The sequence below is a fragment of the Schistocerca piceifrons genome, chromosome 3 (assembly GCF_021461385.2).
Source record: "Schistocerca piceifrons isolate TAMUIC-IGC-003096 chromosome 3, iqSchPice1.1, whole genome shotgun sequence".
NCBI classification, from domain to species: Eukaryota; Metazoa; Arthropoda; class Insecta; order Orthoptera; family Acrididae; genus Schistocerca; species Schistocerca piceifrons.
In genome coordinates, this window is record NC_060140.1 from 843,421,384 (window position 1) to 843,435,445 (window position 14,062).

Consider the following 14,062-nt stretch of genomic DNA (forward strand, 5'->3'; position numbering starts at 1 on the left):
TTTTGCTGATTTCCATGGAGAAGATTACTTTGTTCCCTGTAGATCATAATGTTTGAAATCAACATACGTTCAAGAGTTCTGCTGCAAGTTTGTTTAATTAATATAGAATAGTAGTCTAGAGACCAGTTATACTTCCAATTTTGTAGATAAATGTGGTCTTCTCACCTTTTTCATTATGGAGAACAGATTTCTGCTCAAGGGTTTTACAGTAAATTATTGTCAGGAATGGAAGTATTTGACTTAAAAATTCCGTATAAAACACAGTGACTCCATCAGGCTCTGTGATCGTACTGAGCTTCAGTTATTTAAGCTGCTTTCAGCTCTGCTGCTACTGATTAATATATAAATACTTCTCAGTAGCTCCACAACTACTGAATATTGGCTCAGAGCCTTGAGTTCTACACCAATTCCTATATTCCAGCTCTGCATCCTTTGACATTGCCATGAAGGACCATTCAGTGGTGACTGGCCCATTGTCATCTGTCAATGGCATCATTCTGATGCACCATGAAAAGTGTGTAGTTAGCCATAATCAGCTTCCCAGGAGCTACGACTTCTCACTAAATTTATTTATTTATTTATTTATTTATTTCTTGTTCCGTAGATCCAGTTAGTGAGTCAATCACAAGGATATGGAACGTGTCAAATTGTACAGGTTTCAATTTAAACTTACAATAAATACAAGGGCAATTCAATGGAAAATTGTACATAGTTTAAGTAAGACATACTATAAATAAAGTAACAGATACAATGTCAGCTAGATAACATAACTACCATTTGACAGAAAAAGGAGTTTCAAATAAAGGTTAAAGATAAGAGCACAAAGTTAAATCAGATATTAGACCTACAAGAGTAAATACATGTACAGCCAATCTGTTGTTACAAAAAGTGCGCTAATGCCCAAATGCACAATAAAATCAATTGAACTACTTCTAGACACAATAAGTTTAGTGATGGTATACATTTTCTTTCAGGTATTCATCCACAGTATAATAAGATTTCTCTGTCAGGTAATCTTTGAGAACTTGTTTAAATTTTGGCAGTTCTGTATGAACACATTTGATATGTAGTGGTAGAGCATTGAACAGCTTAATGCTGGAGTAGTAAACTCCTTTTTGTACCAGAGTGAGACGTTTCATTTCTAAATGTAGATTGTTTTTGTTTCTGGTGTTATAACCATGGAATTTACTGTTGTCTTGGTAGATGGAATAATTTTTGCACACAAAGGTCAGCAAGGAAAAAATATACTGTGAGGCAGTTGTTAGGATACCTATCTTCCGAAACAAGTGCCTGCAAGAGTGTCTTTGATGGACCCCACACATTATTCTGATTGCTTTTTTTTGGATGGTGAAAACTTTTTTTGCAAGTGGTTGGTTCCCCCAGAATATGATAGCATATGACATCAATGAGTGGAAGTAGCCAAAGTAGGCAACCTTAATAGTGTCAACTTCAGCCACTGAAGAAATTACCCGTAATGCAAATGTTGCCGAGCTAAGTTTTTTACATAGATGAAGAATGTGAACCGACCAATTACATTTACTGTCTATGTAAGCACCCAGGAATTTTGTGTCTTCAACTTTCTGTATTGGTTGATCTCTACATTTTATGTTAATTTCATCGGGATTACTTTGTGATGTATGGAACCTAATATAATGAGTTTTATCTGCATTGAGCGAGAGACCATTTGAGGAGAACCAATTTAAGATGTCATTAAAAACAGTATTTGTAGTTTTTTCAAGATCATGATCAATCAAATCGTCAATTAGAATTGTGGTATCATCGGCAAACAGGGTAAATTTGCTGTTTGTCTCAGAACAAAGAGGAAGATCATTAATAAAGATGAGGAAAAGCAGTGGGCCCAAAACGGAGCCTTGAGGCACACCACACGTTATCGTGCCCCATTCAGACGAGGCAGGTTCTCCAGAAGAGCCATTTAGCATTACAGTCTGCTTCCGATCCTGTAGATATGATTGTAGCCACAAGCCAACAGTACCACCTAAACCATAGTATTCTGCCTTTTTCCAAAGAATTTGGTGGTTTACACAGTCAAAGGCTTTCGTAAGATCACAAAAAATACCCACTGGAGACATTTTTTTGTTAATGGCTTCCAAAACTTGGTTGCTGAAAGAGAATATTGCCTGTTCAGTACAAAGACCGGCACGAAACCCAAACTGATTTTTGCTTAAGATACTGTGGAAGTTGAGATGGTCTACAATCCTCCTGTGCATGAGTTTTTCTAGAATTTTCGAGAAGGTAGTTAATAGGGATATTGGGCGATAGTTTGTAACAATGCTTTTATCCCCTTTTTTAAAGAGAGGAATCACTACAGCCAACTTAAGTCTGTCAGGGACAATCCCATCTTGTAGGGATGCATTGAATATGTTGCATAAGACGGGACTAACAAATTTATAACAGTGTTTCAGTATTTTACTAGAAATATTGTCCACACCAGCAGAATTTTTATTTTTTAATGATCTAATTACTCTTATGACTTCGCTTACAGTAACTGGAGGTAAGGATAACTGTGGGATTCTGTTGCTAATAGCTTTCTGTAAGAGGTACAATGATTCTTCCATAGAACCATTACAGCCTGTCTTCTCTGCTGCTCTCAAAAAGTGGTTATTAAATATTTCTGCAACCAACTCAGGTTTCTTTATGATACAGTCCCCTGTATTAATCTCTACCTGAGACATGTTCCCTGTTGTCCAGCCAGTTTCCCTCTTTATTACATTCCATATAGTTTTAATTTTATTTTCTGAGCTTTCAATTTCTGATTTTATGCACATACTTTTAGATTTATTTATAACCTTCTTGAGAATGCTACAGTAAAGTTTGTAGTGTTGTCGTTTCTTTGGATCATTAAAAGTCCTGAGAGAACTGTATAACATCCTCACTAAAATATCTCCTTAATTGTCATCACAAAGCTGAGTGCACCCCTTTCCAGTTTCACCATGGTAAAATCCCTGCCAGTACCAGGAAGTGAACCTGGGTCTTTTGTATGACAGTCAAACACTCTGACCCCTCAGCTACAGAGGCAGATACTCTAATTCCTATATATTCTGAAATATTCATATGGTTTGAATGCAATTTCCTTCTTAAATGGAAATTTGTAAGTCATCATAATAAGAAGAGAATCCACTATCCAGTCCCCACAAGTCACTGTATACTAGTTCTTCAATTTGATTGTGCCCCAAAATGTGCCATTTTTTTCACCGAGTACTGGTGCAATTCACCTTTTGTGTTTGATAATGAATCAGAAAGAGAAAAATGGCAGTGCAGTTGACTGGCAGAAAAGCAGCGAAATATGTTTGTATGTAGCCGAGTACAAAGATGTAGTGGATTTCAATATTTCAAAATAATGGTTCTCCTATTTTGTCTTAAATAATTAAAAAATAGTATTGGACTGTATGTCTAGGGAAAGGTGGAGTGATGGGAAGGAGTGAAACCTGGGTTTGGGTTGTTTGGGGAAGGAGACCAGACAGCGAGATCATCGGTCTCATTGGATTAGGGAAGGATGGGGAAGGAAGTCGGCCATGCCCTTTTCAAAGGAACCATCCTGGCATTTGCCTGGAGCGATTTAGGAAAATCACAGAAAACTTAAATCAGGACGGCCGGACGTGGGAGAGTGAAACCTGAACCAGATCATAAGAACTCGGAACTTTCGATAGTAAAACTAAGGATTATAAAGAAAATTAATGTAATAACGAATTAAGAATGGGTCTACCTCTGTGTAAGTACACAATTACTGGCTTGCTTTAATACCCAAACATGTTTCATCACAGTTGTGGCATCCTCCCACATACCTAAATTAATACACTATCAGCATTACTATATTTGGCTTGTCCTGACCAGTGGCATGTTTATATTTGCATGCGAAACGTGTTTTTGTGTAGTTGAAATGAAGTTTTCTCTTGCACATTTGTGAATCCTGCATCTTGTTATATTTTTGTGACTTGGATAAATGTTTCACTGCACAATTTATGTAATTATACAGTGAAACTTGTACCCAAGCCACACCAACATAACAAGATGCAGGATTCACAAATGAGCTGGTGAAAATGTCATTTCAGCTAAACAAAAACATGTTTGGCTCACAAATACAAACTAGTCACAGCTCAGGACAAGCCAAATATAGCAATGATGATATGTATTAATTTAGACATGGGGCTAGATTTTGGATAGCCACATGACACAAACATATACTGAAAGGAAAAAGAAAAGAAAAAAGCCCGCTGAGGTTGCCACAACTGTTGTGGAACATGTTTGTGTATTAAAGCAAAACAATAATCATATACCGGGTGATCAAAAAGTCAGTATAAATTTGAAAACTTAATAAACTATGGAATAATGTAGATAGAGAGGTAAAAATTTACACACATGCTTGGAATGATGGGGTTTTATATTGTGTGCTCAGCCGCCAGTTTCGTCATGCTTGGCCTCCCAGGTCCCCAGACCTCAGTCCATGCGATTATTGGCTTTGGGGTTACCTGAAGTCGCAAATGTATCATGATCGACCGACATCTCTAGGGATGCTGGAAGACAACATCCGACGCCAATGCCTCACCATAACTCCGGACATGCTTTACAGTGCTGTTCACAACATTATTCCTCAACTAAAGCTATTGTTGAGGAATTATGGTGGACATATTGAGCATTTCCTGTAAAGAGCATCATCTTTGCTTTGTCTTACTTTGTTATGCTAATTATTGTTATTCTGATCAGATGAAGCGCTGTCTGTCGGACATTTTTTGAACTTTTGTATTTTTTTGGTTCTAATAAAACCCCATGTCATTCCAAGCATGTGTGTCAATTTGTACCTCTCTATCTACATTATTCCATGATTTATTCAGTTTTCAAATTTATATTGACTTTTTGATCACCCGGTACTTGCAAAAAGGCAGACCCATCCTTACTGCATTATCATTTTCTGCAGTCACGGGGACTGTGTCCAAAATTACAATAAGATAAAATGAATGTATTTAGTGCTCATTGCTGTTTTGTACTTACAGCTTTTTGTGGGAATTCTGCTGATTTTTAATTCTATGTACTTATCAGGTATATTTGTGTCTGATTCAAGTCTAACTTAATCATCTTCAAAATGTGACATTAGTTATCTCCAAATGGAACCTATCTTCACCTTATGTGTCATGATGATATGATGTTTATCTGTTATTCTTATTACTGACAACACATTAAACATTTTTATGTAATCAGTCTCTTGTTTTTGACACTTCCTTGCACCAGTAAAGTTTAGGTCATGTCAGTTGACAGCTCTTACCACATTTGTTGTCATTAACTGTAAATTCAAAATATTGTGTTGGAAACAGCTTTAGGTGACTGTGTTAACCCTCACTGGTACATAACTATGTATGTCTTTGCATACTTACGCTTACAAATTCAAGAGTAAGTAATGTGGAACTTTTCGTTTTATCACTTGCAGGGCGTTGCAGGAGAAAACAACTTCCATATTGGACTTTCAAAAAGAATTTGAAGTGGTAGTATCTGGCTTCAGGAGTGAACTAGCAGGTAATGACTGCTTTTTTAAAAGAATTTTCCAACGATCAAGCTGCTCATTGCAATGTTGGGATCCATATCATATATCAGGTCACAACAGTGGCCATCTTCTGTATATTATTAATTAAAAAAAGCATCCAAGGAGTTTGAAATAGCAAAAACAAGCCTACAAAGGATTCAGAAAAATTTGATATTGAGAACATATAGGCCTACTTTCCTTCAAGGCCTAAATGAAGATGATCTGGACAGGCATATGGAATTCTGCAAATTCTACACTTTCAGATACGAAGCCAGTCCTGAGTTTTACAAAAACATTCTTCAGACTGACAAAACCAATTTCAATATGAATGGCAGAGTGAACAGACACAGCTGTGCCCACTAGGGTTCTACGAATACCCATGTGGCATGGGGAAAAAGTTAAAATCTCCTGGCATGTATGTACGGGTAGGTATTTTCAGTGGGTTAATAGGGCATAGGGATTTTCAGCAGTGGGCTAATAGGGCCACATGGAAATGTCCATTTTTTGAATGTTTGCAGCCAGTTAAGGAAAAATTGATTTTGGCATTAAGATGGAACACCCCCACATTCTGGAGTTACTGCGAGAGACTTTCTAAATGAAAATTTTGATTAATGGCTTGGCAGATGGGGTAGGCCACACTATTGAATGGCCTCCATGGTCCATGGATATCAAACTCATGTATTTGTCAGTTGGAGGTATACTACAAAATTAGATCTATTCAATAAAGATTTGTGACAAAATTTGGAAATCAGTGCTGTGAAAGGTTACAGATATAGTTTCTCATTGAGTATCAATATCTATACCTTACACATAGTGGTGTAGCACAGCAGCACTGCCACCGGGGGAACCCCCAGTGATCGAGAAGCTCAGTTTGTCACCATCTTTATGGGTGACACAGAAGGCAAGGAGTAGTAGAGAATCATGGCTGGAGGTTGGACAAGTTTGGAAAATATGTTCCTACAAGCCATGAGAAGTTCAATAAATTCGTTAAATGTTTCAGTGTTCATGCCCAGGATTGATAACTCATCAACCTTAGAAGCGAGTTGTTGGCAAAGATTGGTAGAAGGAATTTTTACATCTGAAAAGTAAAAACAACCTGAGTGAATATCAGTACATGTGATTAAAAATGTTAGGAATGTGTATTGTGACTCATACTAGAGACATTAAGCCTTGCAGTTCAATGATGCCAGTGTCTCCTTTTGAATCCTTTTTATATCTATAGATTTTGTGAATGTAAATGTGGTGACTTTGATAGGGCATGTACCAGTAGGCACATGGTCCCAATTTTAGTCTTTAGGTGCATGTTCCTTGGGAGTGAGATGCCCACTCTAAGCTGTGCAGCATAAATATTGATCCGATCACTGTTATTATATCAGCACAGCTAGTTTTAGAGAGGCATTTGGCCTTGATATATACAAATAACAGACTGGGCATCTTATAGTCAGGAAGATGCAGTGTTGCTTAGAACAGAATAAGAACCACTTTGAGCACTTTTTGTAAGTTAACTGAGCTCTACATCTATGAAGCATGATCCAAAAATATGGGGAATGAACTTTTTTTGGCAGGAACTGCTGACACTACAACCATTTGATGTATTGAGTTGTTGCGTAAATTCATAGTTTTTTCCATAAGTTTAATAAACACAACATATACATGTAACAGAGACTTCAGTTATCAATAATATGTTCATCTTCACTATCTACAACAGTCTGCCAACATTGGGGTAACTTTTCAATTCTGAAACTGTAGAAATCACGTGCTTCTGAAGCAAACAACTTGTCAAGCCATGTTCAGAGTGCATTTTCATCTGGAACGGGACGTCCTTGAAGGTTGTTAGATAGAGAGGGGAAAAGCTAAAAATCTGAGGACGCAAGATCAGATGAATAAGGTGGGTGTGGACTGACTTCCCAACTCGATTCCTGTATAGTGCTAGCAAAAGGTGGGTGGGCAAATTGTGCAGTAGCATCACTTCACACAGTCTTCCTGGGCACTGTTGTTGGATTGTGTCTGCAAGTTGTTGACAGCAAATGTCAGTTGTTGACAGCAAATGTCAGCAGTGATGGTTACATCTCAGGAAGGCAATTGGTAGTACATCACACCATGGCTGTTCCACCTGATGCATATCATTATCTTTTGTGAATGCACACATGGCACTGTATAGGGAGTTGCTGCTTTGTTTGGGCTCAGCCATTCCTTTTTTTCTCTTCTGTTATGATAAAGACATCATTTCTCATCACCAGTAACAATACGGGATAGGAATGGCCAATCTTGTTCACAAGCCAATTGATGATGAGCAAGCAGAGATGAAAATATGGCCACTTCTGATTTTGGATTTTGGCATAGAGCATGCAGTACCCATATGTCTTATTTTTGAACCTCCCCCATTGTTTACTTGTTGGTCCATAAATCTCTGTGTCACTATCGGTGTATTAACAGACTTCGGTTGTACTGGTCTCTCTTTGTATATTAAATCTATTGAGTCCAGTACAGATAGAAAGTATTTGATGTCTTGTTCTGGGATGGTAATTAATTTTTCCCTAATGTGGGCAGGAAGATGGTTCTTTAAAATGTTCAGCACATCTACTTGAGATACTAGGTTGAAGAAAGATACAGAAGAATATATCTGGAAATATGAGAGCTGTCAGAAGAATAAACTCCATAGGGGACACACAAAGGTACCTTCACAGATCACAAAGACACCGGAACTCATTTTTGGGAGGCCTGATATTAAAATAGTAGGTCGGACAGACTGAGGAAATAAGTATATTCTTATGCTTCAGGATGCACTGACCAAGTTTATGAACCTACTGAATGGAAAGATGCTGATGTAGTAGTCTGTGTGTTAGTTTAAAAAAATTGTACTGAGGTATGGATTACCTTTGGTATCATTAAGTGACATGGGAAGTAATTTTATGGGTGAAGCCCTGAAGAGAATATACAAAATGGTGTGAATCATGAAGCCACAGTATGCTAGCATTAGAGAGGTCACACTAAACATTAATAGAGTTGTTGCGACACCATGTAAATAGAGCTCAAACCGACTTGGAAAGTTAGGTTCCATATGCAGTTTACATGTAGAATACGGCAACAGACTGTGTGACGGGATATGCACCACATGAATTGGGCTTTGGAAGAGTGTGTAGCAATCTGAAGATAAAACAGAAGGATCCAGCAACTGAGGTTTAACTTTGATTATGTGGCAGAGCTAAAAGAGTGCATGCAAGAAATGCTCTGAGGCACATTCACAATGCAAAACAAGCAACAAAGAATATTATGGTAAGATGCGAATACAAAACATTTTTATAAATATGTCAGTTCTTTGACGATAGCTCCCGATGAGGCAAGTTGCATAAGTTAGATACACAGTTGTGGAGACCCTTTACAGTAGTACCAAGAAAGGGACATAAGAAATAAGTATCTTATTGCCAACAGACTGAAAGAATTTTTCTAATTCCAGATGTTTGCACTGTACTGCATCATCAGTATTACTCTCCTACTAATTGAATTTGAGCTCAAAGGACAAGAACTGTGTATACAGACAACAAATTTCCAATTGGCACCCAGACTATATTGTGACATGTGAAAAGTGAGAATTTACTGTGTAACTTGTAGAATTGTGAGTTACTTTAATTTTGCTACAGCTAAAGAAAAAATTTGAGTACATGGAAGTTGTTACAAGGTGAGCAGTTGGATATTGTAAATATAAGTTGGCTTAATTGAACAAGAATGCAGCAGTGCGGAACTTGGGTTACGTTGGCATGTAAGAAAAACTGAAAAAGCACGAGGTGTAATTGGACAATTGGCATGATGTGAATCCTATACAGGGAATTGAAGAATCTTAAATTGGTGGAGAAGATCTGTAAAATCTTGTATGGCATGTTAGATGAAGAAGACACCACACACTCCAAGGTGAAGATAGATGTGTTAGAAGGGGATCAGAAACAGCTAGTCAGACTCTTGAAGGGGCTGATGACCATAGTTAAAGCAACTTTAACTAGTTTTAATCAAATGGTAAGCTCCATAATGTAAAAAAGGAGAAATGATCATGCAGGGAGTGAGTAGACACACAGTACACTGTGAGAATAGCACACAACGCACAATTACAGAGAGCAGAAATTTTGATCACTGTTAACGAACAGCTAATACAGCTTACAGGTATATTCTGTGAATTATAACAGGAACATGACATTTTAATGTCACCAACAGCCAACATTCAGAAAGGTATTTTGGAGTAGTATCTGATCAATCACGTTCAGATTGTAAATTATTTAGGACTGATACAAGACACCATCAAGGGCAAATGGTTCCCTGTCACTGTTATGGTGACAGCAGTTACCAGTTGACCAGAATTATGGATCTGGATGTTTTCATTACTGGGAATATTTTAAGCTATGTGTTAAATATCCAGATAGTAGAAGATGAAATTTTACAACTTGCATAGAATACTGCTGTTGCCATTGGATGTAGACAGAATAAGACATTTATTTTTATACATTGCCCCCAAAAAGTATCTACTGATAACAGATGCAAAAAGATAGTATGCCCAGCAGAGTGATGAATGGCTGCACTGTAAAACAGTAAGTCAGAGCCTCAGAATACCCAAGCAAATAATCATACTTTTATTCATGTTCAGCCACGCGAGGTTAAGATGCTGCAATTAGAATGAAATTTTCACTCTGCAGTAGAATGCGCTCTTTTATGAAACTTTCTGACTGATTAAAACTGTGTCATGGTCTAAGACTTGAACTCAGGACCTTTGCCTTTTGTGGGTAAGTGCCTATGGACTGAGCTACCCAAGCACAACTCATAACCCACCTCATAGCTTTGCTTCTGCTGGTACATGGTATTCTACCTTTCAAACTTCACAAAAGCTCTCCTGTGAAATTTGCAAGACTAGCACTCCCAGAAGAAAGGCTATTGCAGAGACATGGCTTAGCCACAGCCTGAGGTATATTTCCAGAATGAAATTTTCACTCTCAAGTGGAGTGTGTGCTGATATGAAACTTCTTGGCAGATGAAATCTGTGTGCTACACCAAGACTCAAACTTGGGACTTAGGTCTCCAATTCAAGACTTGGCCCAGCACACAGTTTTAATCTTTCAGGAAGTTTCATATCATGCTGCAACTATAGTCCGATCCATGAACACTGGCAGTTTGCGCGTGTCAAGACAGGGATGGGGATGGCATTGTTGATGATTTCAAGCAACAGTTGCAGTATGCAAAGTGAGATACATATCTTCAAGAATACCTTAAAGTTGGGTGATAGAGAAGTGTTTGTATACTGTCAAGGATTATCTGAAATGACATCTAAATATTGTTGGCAACTATGGTAATGATTAACTGCTATGATTAAGAGGAATTTTACAATATTTTCAATAGAACAATAAAATATGATGTACAGACATAGCTAGTAAATCAAATAATGTATGCATTTGCTTGTGTGTGTGATTATATATATTATAATAGAAGGAAACATTCCACATGGGAAAAATTATATATAAAAACAAAGATGAGGTGACTTATCGAACGAAAGCGCTGCCAGGTCGATAGACACACAAACAAACACAAACATACACATAAAATTCAAGCTTTCGCAACAAACTGTTGCCTCATCAGGAAAGAGGGAAGGAGAGGGGAAGACGAAAGGAAGTGGGTTTTAAGGGAGAGGGTAAGGAGTCATTCCAATCCCGGGAGCGGAAAGACTTACCTTAGGGGGAAAAAAGGACAGGTATACACTCGCACACACGCACATATCCATCCACACATACAGACACAAGCAGACATATTTAAATACAAAGGACAAACTCTTTGTCTTTAAATATGTCTGCTTGTGTCTGTATGTGTGGGTGGATATGTGCGTGTGTGCGAGTGTATAATATTTGTCGTCCTTCAACTGCATAAGAACATCATGATGAAATATAGCTTTTATTATAAGTATGAAAATAATAACAATGATTCATCAGTCAATATTTCACGTTTTACATATCCTTCTACCTTCCATTTGTTCATTTTCTACATATGTTTTTCAATCTGAGAAGCACACCAGAGAAAAAAATAGTCACATGCCCCTCTCCACCCCATCCTCCTGTTGAGCAGACATCATGTTAGCATCATGTAACATGGCCCTCTAGCCTTGATAATGGCCTCCATTCAGTGAGAAGGAGTGTCTGCAAATTTCTTTGGGTACACCATATTCAGTTGAATCCACTCATTGATGTAACCTGATGGAGCTATCAAATGTCAATTACTATTTATGATAAACCTGCTGTCCAATTAGTCCCAAACATGTTCTATGGGACTACAATCAGTTGGTTTAGTGGGACAGTCAAGGTGTGCCAGGATGTCTTAGAGTTAATCAAATGAGGTAAGTATTCAAGCAGTTCTGCGAACCTGGCTGTTGTGATTTTAGAAGATGTGAGTATCCCCCGCATACTCATCACAAAGACAGAAGAGAAAGGACAACAAAATTGTTGAAATAAACGTCCTGGTTCACATTTATGGTAACTTGAATGAGGGTGTCCAAGTGATGGTGTGAGAAATATGCCCAAAACATCACAGAACCATCTCCGAACTGAAATTACCTCACCACACTATGTGGCCTCAGTGTCTCATTGGGTCATTGGTGGCCTTGACGCCACTGAGCAGGCCTTGACACCACTGAGCATTTGAAAAAAGGCAAGATGGCAACTCATCAGGCCACAGTACTCTGAGATGACAAAAGTTATGGGATAGCAATATGCACATATACAGACGGTGGTAGTATCATGTGCACACAGTATAGAAGGGTAGTGAATTAACAGAACTGTCATTTAGGCACAGGCGATTCATGTGAAAAGGTGTCTAATGTGATTATGGCCGCACATTGGGAATTAACTTGGTAGTTATAGCTAGACACATGGAACATTTCATTTCAGAAATTGTTAGAGAATCCAACATTTTGATTGCACAGTGTCAAGAGTTGTGCTGAGAAGACCACATTTCAGGCATTACTTCTCACCACAGTCAAGACAGTGGCCGACAGCCTCCACTTAACAACTGAGAGCAGTGACATTTGTGTAGAGTTGTCAGTGCTAACAGACAGGCAACACCGCATGAAATAATCATAGAAATCAATGTAGGATGTACAACGAATATATCCATTATACAGTGCGGTGAAATTTGTCATTTCAAAAATGATCTGTGAAAATGTTATACCAGCTAAGTCATCATTGTGGTGTCAAATGATTAGTATATGGTGGAACATCAGCACGTATCATATGTTTTCATTTCTTGTTATTTTATTTGTGATATGCTGAGACCAAGAGATGAATACACTAAGCAGAGTCAGAAGGATGTAGGTTGCAGTAGGTACTGGGAGATGAAGAAGCTTGCACAGGATAGAGTTGCATGGAGAGCTGCATCAAACCAGTCTCAGGTCTGAAGACCACAACAACAATGCTGATGTTCCCTGCCATATTTTTTTACAATTTGATACAACATCACTATGTGACTTTCAGTGTTGTAACAAGAATGTACATCTAATAATGTTACAAGATCCACTGATAACAGTATAGATCTGTTGAAACCAGTCATAGTAATAAAAAGAATTGTTAGTGATCTTGGAAAACGTGATTCTTCAAGAATGACATAGATATTTACAATATGAAAATTTCTAAGGTGATTGTTTAAATGTAAACTTTCACCAATTTTATAGGGAAAAAATTAATATTAGTGTGAAATATATTTCAGATGTTTTCTGTGTTCATGCAGAGCTGGCTGGCACATTTAAAACTTTGTAAACATTTAATTTTTCACTGTAAATGTGGAAAAGTATAATGAATGTAATATCCATGATTGGTGTATATTTATATAAGGGCCAGTGCCAAGTCAGTTCGTGAGCCAGTTTTGAGGCACTTTTTGTGAGGCAGCTATGAAGCAGTTGTCTATGATCATCTATGCTGAAAATGTCTGTGCAACACACAAACTGGTCTGTCACTCCATAGTTTGCGTTAAGACCTCTACCTCTCACAACTTGTGACAATGAGCCAATTTCAACAGCAAAGTGTTCAATAATGCTACTTACTTTTCCTTTTATAACCAGAATTTCTAGGAAATTGTCTTTAATTAGTAGCACTGTTGTAGTTGTATATTTAGCTGTAGGTGGGAGGGTATATCAGAAGGTTCTACTCTATCTACAGCACACAAGAGCCACCAATCAGCCCTTTTAAGTGGGTGACTGATAGTTTGGTTGTCACCCTTTACAGCCCTCGTTACAATCTTGTCTGTATAAAATTTTTGGTATTTGTTTGCAAAATATCTTGTTGGTTTTTAGATTTGAAGCATGAACTGGTCGAGGACAGAAATGCTGTGGAACAAAAATTTATGGCCCCACTGGAAACACTGAACCAGACGGTACAGCATCTAACACACAAGGCATATGAAGACCTTTTGCATCAAGTGAGTGAGAGTTATTTATAATTTTATCTGATAGTTTTATGAAAAAAATGTGGAGTGGAAACAAATGCCAGATGCTGGTTGCTACTTCTCTTA

The 14,062-nt window shown here is 37.8% G+C and overlaps 1 protein-coding gene across 1 annotated transcript in view; it reads left to right on the forward strand.

Moving 5' to 3' along the window:
- LOC124789824 overlaps nt 1-14,062 on the forward strand; it is a 93,971-nt gene that overhangs the window by 55,318 nt on the left and 24,591 nt on the right. Inside the window, exons 3-4 of the mRNA XM_047257309.1 lie at nt 5,441-5,526; nt 13,845-13,969. Of these exons, the coding sequence (XP_047113265.1) occupies nt 5,441-5,526; nt 13,845-13,969 (211 nt within the window). The remainder of the gene's footprint in view (nt 1-5,440; nt 5,527-13,844; nt 13,970-14,062) is intronic.